Here is a 25,467-nt window from a genome sequence, read left to right as displayed (position 1 = left end):
AAATACAGCACTGTGCATCAAACACCTCGACTCTCTTGTCTGTCCAAAGGAGACTGTTCCAGATGTTTGGTGGTTTGTTTAAATGCAAAACCTGAGCAGTGCTTTGAAAACCATGCTGCCATGGTCTTTTTATAGTAAGGAGGCTTTCTTCTCTTCAAGTAAGCCATACTTGTTTAGTCTTTTTGAACTGTACTGTCATGAACTTTAACATTTAAGATGCTAACTGAGGCCTGTAGCTCTGGGATTTTTTGCAGTTTCCCTGAAACTGAATGTTTTCCACTTCTGAATTATCTTTCTTACTGCAGTGTATTTGCATAATTGTAAGACCTGCTAAGGGCTGGATTATTATTATGTCCTGATACATAAAAATGTAAAATTGAAAGACTGTGTTTTGTACATTTCTTTGCATTTATCTTTCTGTGATTCTATAGTAGTAAACAGTAATTTATTTCATTTTTGAAGAGAAAATAGAGTATTTAGGATGGCAGGTTGAGGTTCTTTTGAAAAAGAATAGCTAAAAGCCGCTAACTAAAACATGCAGGTGGACTAATTTGTTTTTGGTTTGTGAACTTGGTTCTGTATTTTAAAGTGTGGACTTTGATTGTGAACTAGTTCATTTTATTCTGCGTGGTCCGAAGTTTCCCATTTGCGCAGATGCAAACCATAAGAACAACAAAAGCAGCATAAGCTAAATAAATGATTTATTGTACAAAAGAAAAATGACAGTAAATAAACAACAAAAGGCAAAAATAATTGAACAGTTACTCATATGCACAACCATAGAACTACAAACGTGGGGTGATTTTTCTTTTTCTTTAACTACACAAAGAACAGAGGAATGAAGAGGGAAAGAGAGAAAAACATTAGAAGCGGTGAACCTGTCCAAAACATCATAAATGTCAACATTTGGGTTGGTATTTACATTTCTTACTCTCATATAATTATATGGAAAAAAAAACCCCTCTTACATATACCAGTATACAAAGACTAAAATTCAAAATGTAACTTCCCAACAGCGTTAACCATAGTTAATATTTTGACCATGCGTTACCAGAACTGGTACCATCAGTCACTCTGTCAATAACTCAATCTGAACCTGAGAGCAAGGGGACCCTGTGGTTTTCATCTGTTTTTGGAAGGTTGGGGTGCGGGTGGGGATGTTCTTATGAGTAAAAGTTTCTGATAAACTGATAGCAAATTTTTAGGCTAACGTGAGGTAGACAGACTTTGAAATGCATTGTATTTAATATTAATAAATAAAAATGGACCAGCTTTTTCTTTTTTCTTTTAACCCAACCACTGCCCCTAAACCAACTTTTTTTCCCTCCCTTTGAAATTTTCTAGCATATTCCTGCAATTACAAAAGTTACAGCACACAACATGTCATTCTCTACTTTGGCTAACAGTCCCTGGGTACTCCTCCCATTCTTACATGGGTGCTTTCACTTAAAACACACACAAAGGCAAAAGCAAACAAACAAAACCAAAAAAATATAAAATCCCCCCCAAACTTCTACGTAAGACACTCGACTCATTTTTTTTTAACGTCAAAAGAATGAAGTCTCTCTAATGCGGTGACAGGTTAAAGTTGATGGGCGGGCCTTTTCCAGTTAAAGCATTCTACAGTCATTGATCCAGACACTTATTACGCACAAGACTTATCAGCCAAAGCGGGCGTGGAGGCCTTTCAGGCCGCTGCTACAGTACATCCAGGTTCAAGATTTGATAGAGATCTGTGAGTGTATGGACAGGCCCCCGCTTCAGACAAAGTCAGGAAAGTGTGATGGCATCCAAAAGAAGTGATAACCTCGCTAGTTTATGGTTCATCACCAGAAGCTTGAATAGTTTCTTTTTTTTTTTTTTAACCTATACTGTACAAGCTCTCTTGTGCTTGGTAAAACACAACACTTACCTCCTCACGCCATGAACGTCCCATAGTGCAAAATTTATTGTTGGTAAGGTAGAGTGCCCCCAAAAAGGTTTTTGTACCCCTTTTTTTTTAATATATACATATATCATTTATATATAATGTCAGAAGGCTCTTCCTTTATCCAACAGCATAGTGCTTTCGTTTATAACAAAAGGATATCTTTGCTTTGATACCCAGGAGACAAAGACAAGCTTCAAGCATACTAATTCTACTCTGCGTTCAAGCACTAACAAATACTTTTTTTTTCCCATTATGACAGCGATGATACAGTTGAGGTTGATGTGGATGGGGGCATTTCAAAATGCAGTCAAATATGTTTTCGAAGCTAAAATCAGTGGTTGAGTTAAATTATCTTTTTTTTGTTTGTTTTCTTTGCTGTAAATCATAAAAGCTAAAATGTCTTAGTACATTACTGCACTTTTGCATTTGTATTTTTATCCATTCTGAAACTAGCAAAAAAAAAGAAGAAGCATGAACTGGTGTGTCAGGAGTAATGCATCTACCACAAACACTGCACAAAAAGAAATGTAAACTTAAAGTGATAAAACTGTAATCGTGGTTTGTGTTAATTTCAGCTCAATTATTCACTTAGGACATAATGAGCATTGAGTCTTTTATTTCAGGGTATGCATTTTGTTGTTTTGTTATTTTTTTTTTATTACATATTCAGTCCCGAGCCTCTTCAAGTTATAAAACAGTGCATTTAACTCTCTGTTTTAAACATTTACTGCAAAAGCTGAACGTGATTTTCCTTTGTTGGATAAATTAAAAACAAAAAACAAACAAACAAACAAAAAAAAAAAAAAACGCAAAGCCTGCCCTCTTCCTTCTCCCCAAAACAGTACTGAATAACTTGGTGCATCTGGATTTCAGTTTTTCTTTAGACTTCAGTGTGCAAGGTAAACTCTTTTTTGCCAAATGGTTAACAGCAATACAGAGTTTATGTATCTATTTTTAAAGGTTGAGCTGAACTAGTAAAGTTAGGTCCATAGATTTTTGGACTAAGATGGTTTTTAGATTTTTGCCCCTTTACACCACTGCAATGGATTTTAAATAAAACAAGCAAGATGTGATTGAAGTTCAGGATATTAATTAACTGTTTAGGAATTCATTCATTTTTATCATACCCATAGTTTCCATAGCTTTCAAAGGCTCAAAAGTAATTGGACAATTTATGGACTCCAGGCCTCGAAGGCCGGTGTCCTGCAGGTTTTAGATGTGTCCTTGATCCAACTCAGCTGATTTAAATGGCTAAATTACCTCCTCAACATGTCTTGGAGTTCTCCAGAGGCCTGGTAATGAACTAATCATTAGATTCAGGTGTATTGACCCAGGGTGATATCTAAAACCTGTAAAACCTCTTGAGGCCTGGAGTTTCCCATCACTGCAGTAGAGCATGAATCTCATGTGAAATACAAAAGTAAATGTAGACAGTAGCTTTTACTGAAGACTGCATTTTAGTATTCAACTATTCAAACAATAGTTCAATTCAAAAATTCAACTATTAAAACAATTCTTATATTTAAAGTATAATAATTTACGCAATTAGTTTTAAACCACTGAAAATGAGGAACTATATATGAAAATAGCTCCTAAACAGTTAACGCCATACTTTTGTTAAACCCCTTAAATTAAGGCTGAACTTGAATCACATCCTAAGGGTTTGATTTGAAAGCCTCTCTCAGTACAGAGGCCAAATTACATATTACATAACATGTTATGGACCATCTGTATAACCCTTTCTTAATATTTAATTACAAAAATCTAAAAACAAACAAACAAAAAAAATAAATCAAAGTTGCCGTGAAGAGATTTTGGAGATACTTGAAAATGTCAAACTCAGGTAATACACATTAAAAGAGGGTGCAGTTTTATTTTCTTTGTTTGTTTGTTTTTTTTTCTTTTTTTTTGGATATCACTAACACTCTTAGGAAGATTTTGGATTTCATCTAATGGTACGTCCAGAAGTTAAACCTCTTCACATCGTGTTTGTTTTTGTTTCTGAGCTTTTGTTAAAGTGATGGATTGCAAAATAATTTTGATAATGCCCCTTTGAGAACATTTTTATCACACTGGAAGTAAACGTATTTGTGGAATGAAGTATTTGCGAACTCACCTCAAAACTGGAATTGCTCTTAAAAGTGTAAATGCTCCCGTCTCCTGTCATTTCAATCCACTAACCTGGATATTTCACAAAGATGTCATTAAAAAAATATTTTAAAAACCCACAAAACTAACATATATCCTATAGCGCCTCATTTACCACTTTCGAAAGCTGCTCCACAAGTACAGCCTCTTTAAATCATTCATAATGTACGGTATTTCCATCACTCAGTTCTGTTTTGATTCTTATTTCATTTATAACTTTTTTGTACAGTTAGAATCAGTTTAATTACTGGACAAATGGAAACCCAGTGGAATGCTTTTGTGGCTGAGCAGAAGTGAAATCTGGTGCCGAGGAGTGGGTTCTGGTGCCAGGGGAGAGCTCAGAAAGGGTTTCAGGTGGTTTAATGTGGGCTTTACACAAATGTGCTTCCTCCAGCAGCCTAAGAGCAGCCACATCGATCCACCACCATCCCTGGAATCTTGCCATGAATGATCTGCTGCTTGTCATTGAAGTAGAGCATGTTAATGGGAGACATCTTGGTTGGGGTGCAGCAGGGCCCCGCGGAGCCTCGCGGGTTGGCGTGCTGCACCAGGTGGGTGTGCGGGTATTTCTGCATGAACATGTACTCGCACTGGCCAGAGCAGTAGTTCGCTTTGTAGCGTTTAGGGGCAATGATCCAATCCCAGCCGAACGCCTCAAAGTCCACAGTTAGAGGGTAGCGACAGCAGCGAGACTCAGTGGAGTGCTCATCGCAGTCCAGGCCGAGGTTTCTCCGAGAACGTTTGGTTGTCTCAAGAACCTTCACCTCCAGAAATGGCTGCTGGAATCAGGGGGAGGAGGGGCAGGACAAAAAGAAAGAGGTGGTTATAAGAGAACAACAGCAGAGACATGACAGTAAAGGAAAATACAATAAACTGACAATTGGCTAATGCAAACATTTAGATAACATCAGTTATTTTCAACATTTTGGTCTGAGAATTTAGTGTGTATCGTATGTGTTTCTTTTAAACTCTTACATTTTGGTGGTATAATGAGTCAAGGAAATGAAATGTTCCAGTAACAGGGCATACTAACCACTAGACATTGGTAAAGCAGACTTGGATTTGTCAGATTTCAAGATGACAGATGGTTGATGATCCTTAAGGCCTTTCACATAGAATGCAAGAACCCTAGAACCCATTCTTTTCTATGGCTTGTGTTGTGCAATGATGGTTTGCCACAGTGTTGAAAAAAGCAGAGCACAGTGTGCCAGCTGAGGTCAAGCTTCACCTTGTAGTGTAGATTTGTGTAACCAATAGATATGCAGAATGACAAGAAGCGGGCTCATACTGACATTTCCGTGTGGTTTTCGCTGTTGCAAGTAAAAACCACATTACCTTGTCAACCATGTTGGATATGTGATAATGTAGGTTAAAATGAATAGAGCACCAGTCAATCAGGACTAGAGAATCGTCCATGGAAACCACCAGTCATTGGTGTTGACAAAAGGTTCCCTGTGATTGCTTTGATAGCTAGCATATAGTTGCCATCATACTCTGAATGGAAGTGAAGGGCTTACAAAAACTGTCCAGCTACTGTACAAGTTCTTGTGAAATTGTAAAAAGTGTGACACTATCAGAAATAAAGAAGTTTTGCCTTCAAAGAAAAAGTTGCCTACATGATTGTGGCTTTAGCCATCAACTGCCAGCAACAATTCACAACTGGTAGGGGAATGCTCATTTTACCTTCGCAACTGGTGGTTGCCAGGTACTGTAAAACCAACTCTAGCCCTGTGTGACTGGGGGTTAGTGCTATTAACTGTTTTAACTCATCTCAGTCAGTCTAGCTCAGGGGTGGGCAATCTCAGTCCACGAGGGCCGGTGTCCCTGCAGGTTTTAGATGTGTCCTCGAACCAACACAGCTGATTTAAATGGCTAAATTAGCTCCTCAACATGTCCTGAAGTTCTCCAGAGGCCTGGTAACGAACTAATCATGTGATTCAGGTGTGTTGACCCAAGGTGAGATCTAAAACCTGCAGGGACACCGGCCCTCGTGGACTGAGATTGCCCACCCCTGGTCTAGCTGGACAGCAACCAGCTCTTATAACCTATTACCATACAGCAATGATAACTGATATTTCTTGTCAGTACTATAGCCAGACTGACAAAGAGTTGTACTTCTGTTGAGCCAAGTATACTTCTAAATGAATCATATCTATTTTATTTTATTTTATTTTAATTTTTTTCATGTGAATGGGGAATGTTTTTGCATTACATATGCTTCTCTTGGGCAGTATTGTTAGAAGATATAGCATACATTTTCAACGCTATGCAGATGACACCCAACTTTATCTGTACATGAAGGCAGATGACATACACCAATTAGTTAAACTACAGACATGTCTTAAAGACATATAGACCTGGATGACCTCTAATTTCCTGCTTTTACATTCTGATAAAAATGATTAAAAAAAAATCCTCCCTTAGTTCCACATAATGCACTGAGCATTTCTTCTGCACTCTGAATGTAATAATTTAATCATTGGTAATTAATTTCAAACTCTGGCTCTCTACTGTGTATGTCTTTTGTCCTGTCTTTCTCCCCAGACCCCCAAACAGTTGCACCACATGGCTCCCCCTCCCTGAGCCTGGTTTTGCTGGAGGTTTCGTCCTGTTAAAACCAAGTTTTTCTTTCTCACTGTTATCAAGTGTTTGCTCATAGGCAGTTATCTGATTGTTGGGATTTTCTATGTATTATTGCTGGATTTTTGTCTTATAGCGCCTTGAGGGAACATTTTTTGTGATGCGGTGCTATATAAACAAAAACTGAAGTGAAGTGAATGGAACTAATTAAATGTTAGCATATTAATTTATTCACAGGAATTGCACCATTCATCAACTGGATTCTTGCAATCAACCAAATCTTTCTTTCTTCAGCTCTGATTAGAACATTTTATCCATCCACAAGTCATTTTTGTGCAGTGCATATTCAACCACACAAAGAAAACCACACTTTGGGAAGTCGTTACGCCTGTCTGCTATTTGTGATGAAACAGTTTACTTCTGTTCTAGTTTATTTCCTCTATTTATTTGTGGGAATTAAACAAAATTAAACAACAAAGCAGTGTTTTAATCAGCATCCTTGGACGTCTGTTTCTGGAACAAGCCTGACTAACCGTTTCTCCCTTCTTCCAATCTTTGCACTAGGCTAAACTGCAGCAGCTTCATATTCTCAATACTGTAAATATTATAATCAAACTTTGGTAATAAAAAATAACTTATTTTCTAAAATCCTGAACTATTTCTTTATTATCTTGAACTGAGAAAAATAAAGAGTCTGACATAGACAGGCAGGGTGCTGCTGGCAGAGAATTGGCCCACCCTTATTTGCTTAATCTTCTGTTTCACTCTAAAAGGAATCATAATCTAAAACATCTATATTACAAATAAGATTTAAAGCCACTGACTGAGATCAGGCTGTTTTCAGCTGATCTTGTCTGCTACTGCTCTGAGTTTTACTGCTTCTTGTGGATTTACACAACTGAATTGAACCAGATGTAAGCAGATGATTCGTGGCTTATTTTCATCCTCTACAATGACAGTACACTGTTTATGCTGTCTTTATGGATCTTAACATCATCAGCTTAACTTCAAATTCATCTCTGCTACACTTGATGTAACCTAACGCTGACCATGAGCACCACAGCCACTGTGCACCAGTTACACACACTGTTCTTTACTTTGAACCCACCACAGTGCAGCAAACGAATCTGTTTATCCTGCAGTAAACTGATGATTTTTTTCATGCAACCTTTAAATGACACAGTTAGTCTCCCTCAGAGACCTGCATTGCAGCAGGTCTCACAGTTTGAAAAAACATAATGACACATGTGCAGACCCAATACCTATTTTAAAAACACTAGGACTACCACTGAGCAGTCCTTACTTTTAAATATAACCCCTCTTTCTTCATCTCTGAGTGAAGTTAGCTCTCTTTTTTTCTATCCCTGCGAAATACAGCAGCTGGACAAACTGGACACAAACAGTTTAACCCCTGATTATAACACATGGTTTTACCTCTTTTGTCTCTTTTTATGCGACATCCTCTAGTGATTAATAGACTAACAGGACTGCTTTTCATGTGTTACTGTTAAGGCTCAAATTGGTTTGATGTTCTAGGGCTCGCAGTGACATGAAATAATAATTTCCCTCAAATCTGTCAAAACCAAAAGTAATGAGTCTGTTTTTGCAAATGTAAGGAGTAGAAAGTACAGATACGTGTTTGAAAATGTAGGGAGTAATAGTAAAAATATCTACACAAGTAAAGCACAGATACCCCAAAATTCTACTTAAGCACAGTAACGAAGTATTTGCACTTTGTTATAGCAGCATGATGAGCATTAAAAGAGTTACAAATGTAGCCTAAATATCACAGAAGAAATAACAGATATATCATAAAATCCTTGATAAAGATGAGTACTGTATACATACAGTGATGACTTACTGTCAATTGTCAAAGTGTCATACTGTCTTACTGAGGCACTTTAATGATTGTTACTAGTAACATCTGTGCTAAAATAAGCAATTGATATCTGAAATAAAAATCTAGTAATTGTACAAATAGCATTCAAGTAGTATTTATTCAAGTCCCTGCACCACAGTAGCAGATTCTGTAAGCTTTGTGCCATGTCAGGTGCTCAATTCATCTAACAAACCATATGGGCTCTTGACTCTATCGTAAATGAAACATTTACAATGCTGTGACATACGGTTTATAACTCCATCATTAATATTCATGTGGTGATCTGGACATCTGTGTGCAAAGGATCTGATGGGAAAGTAGAAATCTCTGATACCTCTAAATAATGTAAGAGCAAATATATTTTCTCTACAAAGACTTTGCTCCACTTTAACTAAACAAAATGGATTTCATAGCACTTCACTCACACGGCAAGCATTTTTCAGCCCCTAACTCTTTTTCTACTGAACTCTGAATACAAAGAATACAAAGAAACCACACTTGTAAGTAAAAAAAAGAAAAGAAAAAGAATTAAATTCAATAGTCATTTTATAATTAACTAAAATGTATGAATTAATTTGTCAGCTTTAAATAGGAAACACAACTTTCCATTTGAGCACTGACTCCATGGGCTTTGAGAGAAACTGGTCTATTCAAACATCGATAGTTGACTCTGTACGCTTGGTTTGATTCATGACCCAAAAGGTCATCTGCAGGCTACCATAACCTTGACCTTTGGGCAGAGGCGAGCACATCAAATATTTTACTCCATCATGTTTGTTTTACAAAGCCTTCTTCTCCCCACAGTGATTCCAGCTGGGCTCGAGCACACTGAAAAGAGGAAATAAGCTGAAAGGCTGTTGGGGTGAGACCATGTCAGCCTGGCCTTTAGGGCTTTTGTTGTAGAAAAAAGACCCAGAGGATCAGGAAGAAGCAGAGTTTGACTCTTTCATGTCTTTCTTGTTGTGTTTTGTTTTATTTTTGTACACTTGCATGTCTTTTGATCTTTTCCTTTTTTCTTGGGTTACCAAGAATAATATAGCACACTGCTGTGTGCTCAGAAGGCAGCGATTTATTGGCCAAGACACCAGAGCTGACCCCTGATACGTGTTGTGAAGAGCTGACCCAAATAATCACTTGGTAAATATTTGGTGTTGCTTAACCAGGATAAGTGGCCTACATAATCCAACAGGGATGTTGTAACTGTCAGTTGCAGTAACTCTGGGATTGCTAACTAGACTAATGGTTCATGAGTTTTCCTTTGAGGTTTAAGGTTGAAGCAGATCCATCCATTACATCAGAGGTTTAGCATTGAAAAAAGTGAAGCATACTTGCAGTGTAGAAAAAAATCCCAAGTTTTCAAAAGGAACACTGGGTAAAAATTTGTCTTAATTACTTAAAGTTTTCACATTTTCCCCAAGGTGAACCATTGCAAATAAACATGTTTTCATCCTAGCAGGATCATTTTTAAATGGATTAGTCCTTTAACTGGCATTGTTATGAAGTGAAAAAGAAAAGATTTCTACCTAAAACTAAAGGAATAAAAATCAGATTTTCTGAAAAGTATTTTGCGCAGAAAGTTCTTTTTGTATCATTAGACGTCATTAGACTTTGTTGATATCCATAATGCTGACGGACGATCTGAAACAGCTGTGTTTTCAGTGGATGGAACTGAGTTTCGAGTGGTCATGGGTTTTCAGAACCCAGATTTACCAGTATAGATATGATTTAAATACAGTTTGAAATCATACAGAAAATACGTATGGGAACTCAGGAGTAAAGCATCAAAGGCCTTCAGCAGTTCACTGCGATGTTATGACTGCATGGCGAGGATTTTCTGTTTGATTTAAAATTAATGCAGATTCACAAAAAAACAACAACCAAAAACCATTCTACCCGCTGCAGAGCGGTTGGAGATATTTCTTAATGTAAGGAGGTATATTCAAGGTCCGGGAGTTTTGTGTTGTTTTGGATTTTTTTTGGCATTTTGGATTTATTTGTGTTTTGCTGCTTAAAGTTTTTGCCGCATGTTTTGGTGTTTCTTTAATTAAAGTAATGCTGAGCTTTAGTTGTACTGTAATGTTTGAGCTCAGGTTGCTGTTTAGTTGTTCTAGAGTTTTAGAGCCTATTAAAATCAGGCTTTACTATTAATAAAGTTACAAAATATAATTACCTATCACTGTCTCACTGTCTCACTGTCCTCAGCCCAGTTTTTCTAGATTTTAGCATTATACAGTACTCCCCTATTTATGGACCTCCAATTTCGTCCGCTTAGACACCCCTGTGTTTTCTTCCTATCTCATTATTGTATATTTTAAAATATGCTTGTCATTTTTTTGTCTCTGTGATACCACATGTTTTATTTTATTTTATTTTATTTTATTTTATTTTATTTTATTTTATTTTACAGTCTGCTCAGGATGTTTATCCTGATGTTGTACTTGATGTTAATCTGATATTAGGAAACAATATAACAATATATGTAAAACTTGGAAGGGGATCATTAAAAAACACAGTATAGCTGTAGTGGCTCCTCACTAGCGACTGCTATATTTTGTGTATAAATTTTACTCTACGTGCTTCAAAGAGTTTATTGTAGAAGTCAAAATATGTGGAGAGACAGAAATGATGCACAGGATTACTGCCTTCCAGCTTTTTCTTTCACTTTTTTGTTCGATTATTAATACCAACTTATCGACTAATAATATGACCTTCTAATTGCCTTCTTTGAATAAAATCCGAATTTGCATGTGCACAAAGTGATTTCCCTCTCCGTCCCAGGGACAGGTCTGAGGGTCCTTACCAGTCCCTCCTCCCCAGGTCGCAGTGAGGTAACTGCCAGGTCATTGCCGCTCTCGTCAAAGGCGTTGATGTCGATCCCCCAGTTAGTGTGGGGCTGTTTGAACCAGTTCTGCAGCACGTGCTTAAAGTCAATACTTTGCCAGTGGCCGACCCTGGAGTTGAGCTCTATCTTCAGGGAGCGGATGCGTATGTGGCGGCTGCCCTGCTCTGTGACTGGCTTTAGTCGCAGGATCTGCAGGTAGACGGTGGAGGTCTGCTGCAGCGGTCGCAGATACACCCACAGCTGGGCCTTCAGCACCTTGGTGAACATCAGTTTGGGGCTGAACTTGAAGAAGCAGCAGCTGGGCTTTCCATTCACCTGCACCAGAGGCTCCGCTGTGAAACAGAGGAGAGTCAGATTTATAGAAGCACACGTGGACAGTCATTTCACCAGCATTAAGAGTGTTTGCATTTTAATCTAAATGCAAAAAAAGTACTCATATTTATTCTGGTTTTCCACCTCTAATCGCATGGTTTTTCTTTTTCATCATTATCTTTTCTAAAACAACAGACAAATAAATAAATAAAGTAGTAGCAATTTAATGGTCAGTGTTTTGGATGTACAAATGCAAAATCGCCATCATCATCAAAAGGACAAACCAGCACGCTCTGTTCATATGCTGCTAATAAACAAAAGGCATCCCTCCAACTGAGTCATGTGAGGTCTTTAGAAGATAACAAAGAATTAATTAATTAGGAGAATCTGCAGCATCACTCTGCAGCTTTCTTTCTCTACTGTTTCAGAACAGCTTTCATGAATACTCAGAGGAAAACAGAAGCTTCAGTAAAAGTGGGATTTTCTCCTCTCTAATATAAAAATAAACAGTGCATTATGAAGGCGTCAGAAAGCACATATGCACTACTTCATGGTTTGTAATGGATCATAAAGCCAACGACTGTGATAGGCCTGCATGGCACAAATAAACAGAAGCACTGAATTAGTTAAAAAGGGTTGCACTCTTGAAAGGATACTTCTTATTCTAGATGTAATAGTTTGTATGTTCTTTGGGGAAAACTATAGTTACTATGTTAGACTGTAAACACCTGGAAAAGTGCCCATAATTTACAGAAACAGTGTGATCTAAACCGAGGGAGATACCTGGTGTTCATTTTACAGCATTACAATGTCAAAAAACAAAACAAAAAAACCCTAACATTTATTTTAATAAAAGCAGCATGTCTGTAGTAAACTGACAGCCGTCCTCAGCCTGTCTGCTTGAAGGCTGTCAGTTATCTATTCAGTTACATGTGTGATTACATTAAGGTTGGAAAACAGATACATTTGCATATTAAAACAAGAATCTGTAATGGTGGCCAGTGGACAGATGGTAACCTTAGATTCCCCTGGGTCACTCATAATGAAATGGCCTACCCCTGCATTTAACTAGCAAAACTAAAACATTTCAAGGTTTCTTTTTTTTCCTAGTGGGTCCCTTTCTTACAAATGTATTTGGGGTCTGGATTAAGGGTTATGTCACAGAACACAAGGCGTCCCCTTAAAGAGCCAGATTTATTCCTGTCATGATCTCGGGCGGGCTCTGGTGTTTTGGTGATTTGCACCACATGTCAGATCTGCACATGGTCATTTACATAGACCTCCATCTGATATAATGACACGTCCATCCATTGAATTCGTTCATTCATTTCCATGTAAAGCATTCATTTACTAAGGGAAATTTATTCTGTATTTATTTGGCATAATAATGTGCCGAGAGTACAATAGAATATTTAAACTGTCCATTATCTCTGAGCAAATCGGACACATTAAAACTACAGATTCTGCACTTTTAGGAGTTGCGGTTGTCCATCTTTTTAAAAAAGAAAAAAAAACTGTATCAACGTGTCAATCATTGCTAAATCTGAGGTTGCTTGGGCAACCTGCTTCCTGGGTCAAAAGGTTATTTGGAACCTCAGCCTAGTTAAGAAATGGGATCAGGGGTCAAACCTGTCAGCCTCTTTACATCTCAGGGGTGCTGGGGAGGGGCAGCTCTAACAGCCAGATTGAGTTTGAAGGTCAAGGTCAACCCTTTGGCAATAGTAATATGTCTTTCTTCACATCACGCCTTTTCACCAGAGAATCGTTGGAAACCTCAGGCGCACACATAACAACGCTGAATCACTTTGTTGTTGTTTTGATTAGGGTGGAGATTCTGCAGCCAATAGTGAATTGTTTATCAAACCAGGAGAGGACACTGCAATTTAATTATGGGCATGCATTGAGGGATAAGAATTCACTGAGGTACAGATGGACTGTCCATTAGAAGAGTCCAAGGCAAGCATTGAATAAGGGCCAAGTTAGAGACAGACGTGGTCCTTCAGCCTGTATTTCCAAGTCATTAGTGAGTGTAAATTATACAGTGTCTCACGCTGGACAAACAATGTTCCTTTTGGGGGGTTGCTGGGGTCACAGCAATTAACGTGGGTGGTGTTGTGTTTGCTCATCAGCACAAAACTGGGAATGAATGATTCTGCAAATTTGCTTGTGATTAATACTTTTTGTTGTTTTGAATCACTGCAGATGAGGACGCGAATACACCAGCACTTCCTTTGCAAACACATTTCATCGCCTTTGTGAGAAAAAAAATCCAACAAATGCTGAGGGGCTGAAATGGTCAGTTTCTCAAGCAGAGTAATCCGAGAAGCAGGGCCTGCACGCCGTGATCCAGCGAGGACCCCGGTTATTAAACACACATGCACAACATATGAGCTACGTCATGTTAAACAATGACTGCATTGATAGGTGAAATCAATTTGTGCCTTTATGGATCCTGTTAGTGCACAAGTTAGAGGAAAACCATGGAGGATGAATGCCTGCAGCTTAATTACACCCCACGCCTTGCCAGAGTGTTCCACGTGTGCAAAACGAGCAGGTCTAGCTTGTAAAGATCCAGAAAAAAAGCGGTGGGACATTTAATCCTTCCACCTGAACTAACCGCTGTTGAAAAGCTTATAATTTTATGGCGAGACTGTTTTTATGGCTTAATTTCCTGCGCAATTTACACAGGTATAAGCTCTGTGTTTTAACACTGACTTCAATAATGAAGTCAAGATAAGAAGTCTGATTATGCGTCCAGCACCACCTACTGGAGCACAAACACCTCTCTCGTCAGCTAAACTGAAGATGAAAAGTAGAAACTAATTACTTTACAGTAAGAGCACTCATCTCATTTTACTCAAACTGAAATCCAAATTAAAGACGGAAAGAAAAAGGCTGTGTTTTTGCAAAGGAAACCAGGTTTGTTTGATTTTCCTCCTCGTGTTTCCTGCCTGCTTCATTATTACAGCACTTTATTTCCCTGTGGTATAATTGCAGCATATGTAGCGCATGGATTTTACTGCCAACACGCAGCGGGCCTGCAGGTGAGCCTATCAAACATCTGGTGGACTCCCTGGGTACCTGTGTTCCATGGCTAGCCTCCTATACATGCATGTAAGAGGAGCCTTATAGAATATAAGGGTTTATTCAGCATGCCATCTGTCAGTTTTCATACAATCCTCGCCCATTTAAATGCTTTTAATAAGTGAACACAGCGACGTTCCTGAGGGATGGATGAGAACTGAGCTGGGTAAGCTGTTGAAAACAGATGGAGAGGGAAAGTTAGGGTGTAGTTATACAATGAATAAGTAATATGAGACCAAGGAATGCACCTAGAAGGATAGATTTTATATATATATATATATATATATATATATATATATATATATATATATATATATATATATATATATATATATATATACTGGAGTGTGACAAGAAACGGATAAAACAAGAAGACTTTTACAAAGATTTCTACTGTTTTGTAGTGGCAACCTGTCCACTCAGTTACATACACAGTATGCCTCAATATGAACTTATCTGTTATATATCTTAAATTTATTTTTTAAATCAGTCAAAAATGTTCCTTGTCAAATAAAGCAAAGAAACAACTTTTTTAATAGTGAATAACCACATAGTTTGACCAAAGTTCATAAACTGTTTATATCCTTTCCTAACTTGCATTGGAAATTGCAATGACGCCTAGCTGTGCAGCAGATTACACCAATCAGGTGGAAGTACGCGGCTCAGATGTGGTGGTGAGAGAAATGGTCACCTATTGTTAATGTCCACATGGATAATGCATAATAGTATGACCCTAGATAGGAGTTTCATTTGCATATATATCTATATTTTCTTTTCTTAATGGGAAATGCAAATGTGCCATTTTGTAGTGAGTGTGTGTTTGGGAGCCATCGTGTTGAATAAATGTGACTCTGGGGTATCCCTGCGCACCTCGGCATATTAATCATCGTGACACGTTCACGACCCTTCTAATAAGACAGGGGCCACAGTGCACCCCCTCAAACATCCCATCCCACCCCAGCCCCGCTCCCTCTTTGTTTCTCGGCCAGTCCCAGGGGAAAGGAGAGGGTGGTGGGGGAGGCCGAGCTCGAGCTGAGGATGGAGGATGTGTGTGCATACTTGTGTGTGTGTATGTGTGTAAAGTTAGACCCCCTCATTCAGAAGCCCTCCCCGGGGACAACGGCAGGCACAAGACTCCTATTAGGACTGAGCACAGTAGCCCCCCAGGAGCAACAAAAGACACCTCCTAATGCACCCTGTTCTAGCTCAGTGAACACACACACTTGGAAACACGCAGCCACACATAAATGCACAACATACACCAGCTCCAAACCAACTGCCCACAGCAAACACAGTAAAACTCATTGTTTTTTTGGAGTTTCACATGTTTGTATCGAAGGGGCACGGCTGCTGGGCAGAAGGATGGGGAGAGCGAGTGTGCATTGAGAACAGCAATAAGGTGGACAGCTGGACAGCACGGAGCACGCCCGGTTCTCACTGCTTGTGTTTGTGTGCAGCCACACATACATGCAGGACATTAAAGCCACAGAACAATGTTCTGCTTTGTTAAATGCAAAACTTTTCTCATGCGTTACACGAGCAAGTAGAGGGTTTTATTTGACTCAAAGGCATTTTTAAAAAATTGCTATCAGACTTAAGTGAGAATGAATACTAAAATATCAGATGATTATTTAGTTTAATAGACACAGAGCCATAAAATAATAAAAATAAATGAATTTACAGGTATTAAATTCCCCCAACTGTCATGCACAGTACTCATTTCTATATAACAACACATTTAACTTCCAAGGAAAGTCAGAGCAAATTTTCCTAGTTGAGCTCAAATGACCCAAAGAGCAAAAAACAAAACCAAACAAAAAACTTTTCTGTGAAACTTTAGCCAACCTTTTTTAAAAACTACCAATCAGAAGTACTCACACAGCGCTATTTTAGACCTTTAACTTCCTGCTTATTAATGTTTAACATTATTCACATAAAACAAAACAAAAGAAAACACTGAGATGGTGAGAGTGTGCTTCAGCTCAAACTTTTCACTGCAGCTACCCCAAAATTCTGTCAGTCAGGTGGATATTCATCAGGTTTACAGACATTATTATCTTAAAACAATCTGAAATTTCTTATGTAAGATTACTGTTTAAGAGTTCTTCAGCAGGGATGTATCACTGAACTACACGATGGAACGGGGAAGGATATAGTCACTTTATGTGGTATCACTTTGTCTAAATCTCCCTGCTACAAGTGATACCACATGCTACAGCCATAGTATAACTACTGCCTAGCGTATTCTGATTGTTGCTTCTCAATGAAATTAAGTGTAGCAATATTTTTCATTTTTAAAAACATTACATGAAACTTTTCCAAATTGCCCCATATATCTGGATAGCTAGAAATAACCGTGAGACAGAAAGTTGCTGGAAAGAAAAACAAAACAGAGAATGACACTAATGCAGATCCATGAAACCAGAGCTGGAACCAGGTCCAGCTTTAAGCTTGGTTTGGCTTGTCTAGACCAGGCTACTTCATGTAATAGGTGGTGCTTTCTCTCTCTGACAAAAACAGGCATAAAACAAGAACCATACATTAGTAGGTTATGCATTTGGTGTTAAACTCTTTACAGTTAGAGGGACCGGGTGTGTGCAGGCTGAGTTATTAGAGTTTAGTCCCTGCAGTGGAGTGATCTGCCTACTTTAGTGCTCTATATATTTCTTGACTAGGACAGGAAGGTGCACAGGTGGTCTAACACTTAGTGTTTGAGGTGAAAATTTTAAAAAGCCCCTAAAAACGATCTTTTCATCTGACTGAGATTTTATTTTGGCACGTATAATTCTGTCATGCAGACTGTTTGCCAAATCTGCTCAAATTTGATTGGTCAACACTCTTTGGACTACAAGCAGACTACAAACAGACACCAGAAATCTTCCACAGTAAAGCCTGCAAAATACAGATATTAGCTTAGATATTAGAGATGATTTTTCTGATAGTAGAAAATACATTATTCGTAGTTATTGTCAATGTTACTCTTTTCATTCCAATGCACCTGACATGCTGTGAGAAAACGATACGTAGCATCAGTTTGTGATGCACTTACAGCTCAGTTTGACGGGAAATTAAACCACTGCATCAAAATGTATGTTTATATTCGAAAAACTGCCCTCAGAAAATGTGGATTCTGAAAATGTTCACCTGAGCCATGGCTGATATTTAAAAGCAAAGCAAAACTGAAAACATGAGCACAAATGAAAACACACACTTTGCCCCACTCTGTTAATAACGGAAAATATAATTTTTGCTGTTTAGAAAACAAATGATGCACATCTCTCAGTTTTTGTGCAATCATTTAATCTACAATCATTACATATTATTATTTAAAGATTATAGTGAAAAGGCAGAAAACATTTTACATTTTTATAATTTGAACTACTATAGGAGAAAGAAATACCTATGAACAATAATAATATTATAATTAATTTTTAAAATAATATTAATGACTGATTTCTCAGAAACTTTCATACTTTCCAAAGCCGTCCAGTAGGGTGAACTGGACTCTTACATGCCAGTTCAAGCCCTGAAGCCCTGAGATCTACAGTATATCACTATGCACCAGTACATCCACCATTCAGACCCAACAACACCAGTTTTAATCTCCATTTACAATAATCTTAATCATTCATCCAAAACAAATTATGAAACATTTTGTGTTGCTTCCATTTTTTTTTTTTTTTTTTTAGAGTTGGTAATATTTAACACTTAACAAAAATAAAAATAAATAGCTACAAGTTACAATCTGTCAGCAGCTTCCCACCCTTCAACCAACAACATGTAATTGTTGCTGGATTACATAACAAAGCCAGGGCTACTGCTGCAAGGAATCGAGGTGAGAATTCATCAATTTTTCAGCCACTGGCTCAGATTTATTACGTCACTTTAGATGCCTGCCTAAATAATAAAATCACGTTTCATAATTATGCAGACGACATCCTCATTTATCTTTTATCTTCTGTGAATGCACAAAGCCATTCAAACTTTTAGCAGATATTACACAAGCAAACTGTCACTGACCTCTTTTGAATTTCTACACTAAGTGTCTTGTGAATTTTTAAAAACTTCATGTTGAAACACTATGTGAAGTCATTTCAAATTGAAATCAAATGTTTCATATAAATATGTTACACAATCAAACACGCACTGACCGATCAGCAGCTCCGGCAGCCTGAAATATGAATCGCCTTTGTTCTTAAAACTCATCCCTCCTTAGCTGCTACCCCTTACACATTCATGTCAACTGTTTAAACAAAAAGCAAACACTTCTGCCTGCAAGTTCGAACTCACTAAGCTACTGAGAAAAATCCCTGAGGCCACCCAAATCTGTCAGAGCCTGAGCCAAGAGTTTTCTCTAAAAGGCAAAGTCAGTGTGGCCAGATTGTGCCAAACCTCCCTTGAGGAAGCTTTTTTCCCTCTTTTCCTCAGTTATAATCAACATAATATGGCCATAGTTCCCTTTATGAGCTTCTCTTTATCCATTTCTGCTGTACATTATATAAATCAAACTTGGCCCTCGTCCCTAAAGAAATTACTCAAACCATGCATTTTCACAACTTCCATAATGAATGTCCCCGGGTGATGTGGGTATGGTGAGGAGAAATACAACCACAGGTGATAAATACGGTACGAAGCTGCTCTCTTTTGCTGCAGAAAAGAGGCTGATTAAATTTTCATGTAGATAATCATGAGGTAATCCACTGTTAATTGTGCCTCTTTCCAACATACTGGCTCCCTCCCACGCAGCATTTCGTTTGCTTAAATGCCTTAGATTTAATGGACTCTTCCATAAACTGATCCTCAGCACCTCCTCACACATCACCACACAGAGCCTGAACACATTCATCAACAATAATCCCCTCAATGATCTCCGTTTTATCTTTTCACTCCCCTTTTGCTCCTCCTCCTCCCTCGCGTCCCTATATAGGCCTTAATTACTGGTCCAAAGTAATTATTTCGTTTATTAGTGGAACGTAACATCTGTTTCAGGTCTTTTTAATTGTACCTATAAAACCCTTCCATTATTTCTGTCCCTTTAGGATAGGATTGGGCTGCTTGTTGCTCCCTGTGGACTTGCTCTCTTCTTCCCTCCGCCTCCCCACCAGAGCCACAGCATGAGCCACGGTGCACCTATCTCCAGCTCCCTCTCTGAAACCCTTTAAAGAAGCAACAAGGAACTCAGCAGCGATACACACACCAGCTGAAAAAGCAGCAGGAGGAAATATTTGTGTGCAGTAGTGTCTTCAAACATGGATTAATGCAGTCTTACATCCATTCTTCTTGTATTATTGATGAAGGTGGTATATTTCCAAATGCCAGGGGGAAAGGCCAGCTGCAGGGACTGGTACACAGGAGCGTGGGAATAGAGGAAGGAGGGTGGAAGGAGTGAGATTCCTGAGGTCCTGGGGAAATTTTGTCCCCGTATTAATAGACTTTGGTCCCTTTGAAATTTTATTAGCCATAAAGTTGACGGTACGTTGTGCAATTTCTACAGTCGTACGGACGTGTCTTAAGTTTTTACTCCTTTTTAAACAAACCGCTCATGTCTCAGCGCCCAAACAATTCAAACACCAAAGTTTATCTTTCCCTGAACTGATGCCAGCAACTACACAAGGAGAACAGGTGTCATCGTCAAACTGAGACTATATCTATAAAAACCTCACATAGTCATCAACTTCCAGCAAACACTGACCAGTGAGTTGAAGACAGTCCGGCTGCTGGTGCTCTGTCCTTTTAGCGCTCTCCCTCTTAATTTTTATGGTTCCTGCACCTTCAGGAAATGACCCTTTTATAGGGTCAACACTATAAAAGACTTGTTTGTGTGTGTGTGTGTGTGTGTGTGTGTGTGTGTGTGTGTGTGTGTGTGTGTATTTGTGTGGTGGGGGGATAAGTGTTCAAGTTACTACCGGTTCGTCTTTGCTGCCAAAGAAAGAGACCTGATGAGGTTAATAGTCTCCTCTTCCAATATATCACATAGCTGTGAACTCTGTGACCCTTTTTGTCAATAGGAGAACTTTTCTCTGGAGTGTGTGTGTGACTGTGTGAGTAGGTGTGTGTGGGCACCCTGTGTGTCTACACAAGCGTGCACATGTGGAAAATGGCACATGCATACCTTGACATGCGTGTGGATGTCTCTCTTTAATCGAGAGTTGTGTAAACCGGTGCTCATGCTGGCTGAATGTGCTTCACCTGAATAGGATTACATAACAATGCCAGTATAAAATGGCATAATGTAGGCCTCTACTATTTACTGAACAAAACGTGGGGATAAAATAGTTTAAAAGTGAAAGTGCTATTTAAGGATGCATTCAATGTGGTGGTCTTGAGTTCTTCTAAACCTTAAGTACTCGTCCCACTAATGGTTTAAGTGTTTTGCTGCAAACTGACAGTCATTTCTCACATTTTGGACACACTAATATGTCCATAAGCTGAAAAAAAGCGCAAACATAAAAGAAAAGACTCTTTACAGCAAAGAAAAGACATTCACTAAATCTAAAGAATGACCAGCAGTACAATAACTTTCTTGTGGCCTTCAAGTCTATTGCAGTAAATGAAGTGCAGTAACTGTCTGAGCAATTACTGTAATGCTTCTTCTGGTGTTTTCTACTGGCTGGCAGAAGTCATAAAGTGTGGCAAATTAGCATTAAGGCATACAGAAGAAGAAAAGGGGAGAAAAAAAAGAAAGAGGAGGAGGTTGCCAGTGGCGGAGGAAGGTCTGGACTGAAGGTTTTTTGGACAGGTGACAAATGAGAGACTAGTGGGGTCAAATCCTCACCCCACCTCGGGCAAAACAAACCAAGCCCCAAAATACACACAATTAGACACATAAATCAACAAATAGGAACACAAATAGAGCAGCTCACACGTAGATACACATGCATGCATTTGTTAATAAAAATTCTCTGACACGCTAATCAAAGCCGAGTCACTTTTTCTGTGAGGGAAACAAGCGGAGCGGTTTACCTAAACAGCACGCTGTACAGAGGGGAGATGTTTCAGTACATAAAGTGCCGCACTATGATATAAATAGATGTACTTTTCCATGAAATTTCATAGTAATTACAGACCAGGAAGCATGGACCCTCTCAACCCCCACTGCGGCACCCACGTACCTTGAGTGAATACTAAGAAGCAACTCTGGCACAGGTCCAGTTCAGTATGTACTGTGTGAACCCCCGTGGCCCAATCAAAGGCAGTGTGCACGACCGTGAAAGGGTGATTGGGTTCGAGGTGCACAGGGAATAGTGTTTGAAGTCTTCCTTCTATCAGAGAGACAGAAAAGGGCACTTTTAATCCTGTGGGATCACTAAGGCGCCACAGGCAAAGGAGATGCGCTCATTCTCTCAATTCTTCCATGAGTACCGGGGGGGAAAAAAGAGGAAGGAGAGAGGGGGCTAACGGGGAAGAAGGTGGAGGCGGGCGTGAGGGGGAATACAGAGAGATAGAGAGAGAGAGACCGAGAGAGAGCTGATGATAAAAAAAAAAACAGTAGCTGACGTAAAGAGATGAGGCAAACAGATGAGAGAGGAAGTGCTGCTCTCTAACATGACAGATTCAGCAGTAATGTCAATCATTAGCTTCTCTAGACGCTGTGGGGCCGTCAGAAATGCGCAATAAGCTCACACAATGCCTTTTTCTGGCTTGATGAGATATCAAATCCCTTTGCACTGTGTGTATGTGTGTGTTTGTGTGTGTGCATTAGAAAGAGAATATGTATGCGTGTGAGGTAGTGCAGAGGATGGAAACCGGGGGTAAAAATATAATTTGAAGTCACTGTGTTTCCTAGAACGTACACTGAGTGTGTCAGCAATGCAGTCGAATGTGAGATTTCTTAATCAGCCAATCAGAGAGGTAACAATAACAAACCAAATACACTCTACATGTGTTTGTGAGCAGGTAACAAAAGGGAAAACAGAGACCGCACTCACGTATTTATGAACTGCTGCTTATGTTAAGCAGTTTGAAATCAAATCAAATCTTTCACCTGAGGTAAGACATCATCTGTGCACTGATATCCTTTTTATGAGTTACAACAATCAACGCAAACAGAAAACTTGAAGGATGTCTGAGGTTCAAAACAATGTGAATAATGTGAGAACTAAACAGCACATATGGCCTCCTCTAACTTGCATTGAAATAGAGCAATTTAGAGGACATTTTAATAGCTGACATTTGAGTTAATGTTTTTTTGTTTTTATAATGACAAAGACAGGTGGTGCTTTCCATTACAGGTGAGTGGCAGTAAACACACACACACACACACACACACTTATGTCTGGTTTGCTATCCTCGTGGGGACATCCCATTGACATAATGCTTTCCCTAGCCCCTTACCCTAACCCTAACCATTAAAAATGAATGCCTAACCCTAACCCTTACCCTAAACCTAACCATAACCTAATTGTAACCCTGACAGTAAAACCGCATTTTGAGTGTGAAAATTGCTTTCAACCCCGAGGGGACCTGGACTTTGGTCCCCACGGTGCAGAAAGTCCCCACCAGGATAGTAAAAGTCAGATTTTGGTCCCCACCAGGATAGTACGAACCCGTACACACACACACACACACACACACACACACACACACACACACACACACACACACACACACACACACACATTTATATATATATATATAGGTCTTTGTTCAGCCAGGGAGTGAAAAAAAAGGATTATTTGCAGAGTGTTTCATCCGCCTTGTGCAGAATATATTACGTGTGTAAATGTTGTTGAACCCGGCGCTTCACCAGGAAAAGGTCACACACTCCCCTCGACCCTAAGTGATTCTCTGTCTTTGTGTACTCTTGGTGAAAAAAAAAAACGAGCTGCGCCTATAAACTTCGCATTTAAAAGGCAAGTGCGGCCGAGGGGGGCCGCTGCATGAGGCGAACAATAGCAGCTTTTTGGACACACTTTTTCTCACTGCGATGAACAGCAGGGGAACCGGTAGAGCCTCCTATAAAAGAGCGATAGAGCACAGCTGCCAGGGTTCAAACGTAATTTTATAAAATGTCTCAGAGGGGGCCTGCCTGTGGTTTATCTGTGGATTTATAGGAAACAATGGGAGGGCGAGCAAATTGCTAGAGGACAATAATCAGAGGGCCTCGAGATGTGATAACTCCAGAATTTAAGGCCTTTATGCAAAGGAAGACATTAAAGGATAAAGTGATGCAACTGCCAGCCAAATGCTGCATTATCATTAATAATGCACTTGACATTCAAACGGCTCTGCCATGCCTCGTCTTCTTAAAACGTTATGGGAGAAATGGAGAGTTTAAACGTGACAGCTAGGAGTCCAGCAGCTAAATATTAAACACTCAGCTTCATCATCATCGTCATCGTCATGAAGACAAAAGTCAATCAAACCATATTGGCGCTGTCCGTTCAGAGTGATGAGGTTCTTTGTGCTACCAGTTATTGATTTATCAGTTTCACACATTATCCCCTCTTTTTGACAGCTGTCTAATTTTACCAGTTAGTTTCCTTTAATCTCAATCACTAAAAGTAGGTTAGGTCACCGACTGTCCCCGCAGCAGGCCTGAGCCACTTGAACCTATCCTGCTCCGCAATTACGCGCATGACGCATTTGGAGACAATATCATTGTTAGGTTGTAAACTATTACTCACGCTCAGAGGCCATAGTAATCACGGACTCCGTGGTGGCGTGGTACTCATCCTCCTCCATAAACTCATCCTGGGACGAAGCATCTCCCTGGAAGTCGTGATGGTCCAGAAGCTGCTGGAGCGGGGGCGCCTTGGGCAGCAGCTGATTGACCACCTCCCGGCTGATGTTGGGCGCCTGCTTCAGACGCAGTTTGCTCAGGATCTGGGACTTGATGGTCTCCAGTCTCAGCACTTTGCTCTGCTCCCTCCAAACACAAGCGGAACACTCGTGAGAACCGGCGTCCTCGTCCAGCAGAGATAGCCCGGCATCCGTGGGCGTCTCGCTGGCAGGAGGCAGCAGCAGATTGGGCTCATCGCTCCCCGACTGTCCCAAGGAGATGAGCACCATCAAGCACAGTAAGAAGTTGTACCTCGGCATGACGATGCGTGGACAACAGAAAACGCAACTTTTCCTCCCCTTCCTTAGCTTGTTTTTTACGCACTTTATTCCGTTAGATCCCGTCTCTCGAATCTGCGCCGCTCCTCGTCTTAGCCTACAAACGGCAAAGAATAAGTGACATGCATCTAATCCAATACGATCACCCCGAAGTTTCTCTTTTTGTAATATTCTTTTTTTTTTTTTTTTTTCTTCTTTTAACAAAAAAAGTGCGCGCAGAGGGTGTCGGTACAAGCTCCTTTGATTGAAAGTTAAATGCCTGGTGAATGCATAGCCTGCTCACGTGCAGTATAAGCTAATTGTTGATTTCTGTACAATTTTAGTCCACGGAGGTGTGAGTATGTGCAGAGGTGTCACTGAAAAATGTGCAAGTACGGTCAAAAAGGCGCTCTTTATATATCTCAGCTGCCCGATGTCGTAATCCGCCTCCATTGGCTAAGATTGCAACAAAAGGCTTTTAGGTCTGTCACCAAGTCAAGAGGGACAGAGGAAGGGAGGGTGTGCGCACCGTTAAGAGAGTATAAATGTTTTTACAGTGCACAAACAATGTCTCCCATTAGAGATAACCTATAGCCCAATTAGGTTATTAGGATGATGGCAAACTGCTCACTACGCATGTTTTTTTTTAAATAG

The 25,467-nt window shown here is 39.5% G+C and overlaps 1 protein-coding gene across 2 annotated transcripts; it reads right to left on the bottom strand.

Annotated features, from left to right (window-relative positions):
- Window positions 1–684: 684 nt before the first annotated feature.
- LOC134627862 (growth/differentiation factor 11-like) lies at window positions 685–25,185 on the bottom strand. Of its 2 annotated transcripts, none has more exons than XM_063474297.1 (3): window positions 24,402–25,185; window positions 11,338–11,711; window positions 685–4,857 (listed from the first exon to the last, which is right to left on the bottom strand). In XM_063474297.1, exons 1-3 carry the CDS (start codon window positions 24,814–24,816, stop codon window positions 4,477–4,479), a joined length of 1,170 nt encoding a protein of 389 aa, XP_063330367.1. In that variant the 5' UTR covers window positions 24,817–25,185; the 3' UTR covers window positions 685–4,476. The 2 variants fall into 2 exon arrangements, with proteins under 2 accessions (XP_063330367.1, XP_063330368.1); XM_063474298.1 differs by having other exon boundaries at window positions 685–4,854.
- Between the last annotated feature and the right edge of the window lie 282 nt (window positions 25,186–25,467).

This window comes from Pelmatolapia mariae, linkage group LG5 (assembly GCF_036321145.2).
Source record: "Pelmatolapia mariae isolate MD_Pm_ZW linkage group LG5, Pm_UMD_F_2, whole genome shotgun sequence".
Classification (NCBI taxonomy): domain Eukaryota; kingdom Metazoa; phylum Chordata; class Actinopteri; order Cichliformes; family Cichlidae; genus Pelmatolapia; species Pelmatolapia mariae.
The sequence above is the reverse complement of the archived record's forward strand: the minus strand, read 5'-3'. Positions and strand labels throughout refer to the sequence as shown.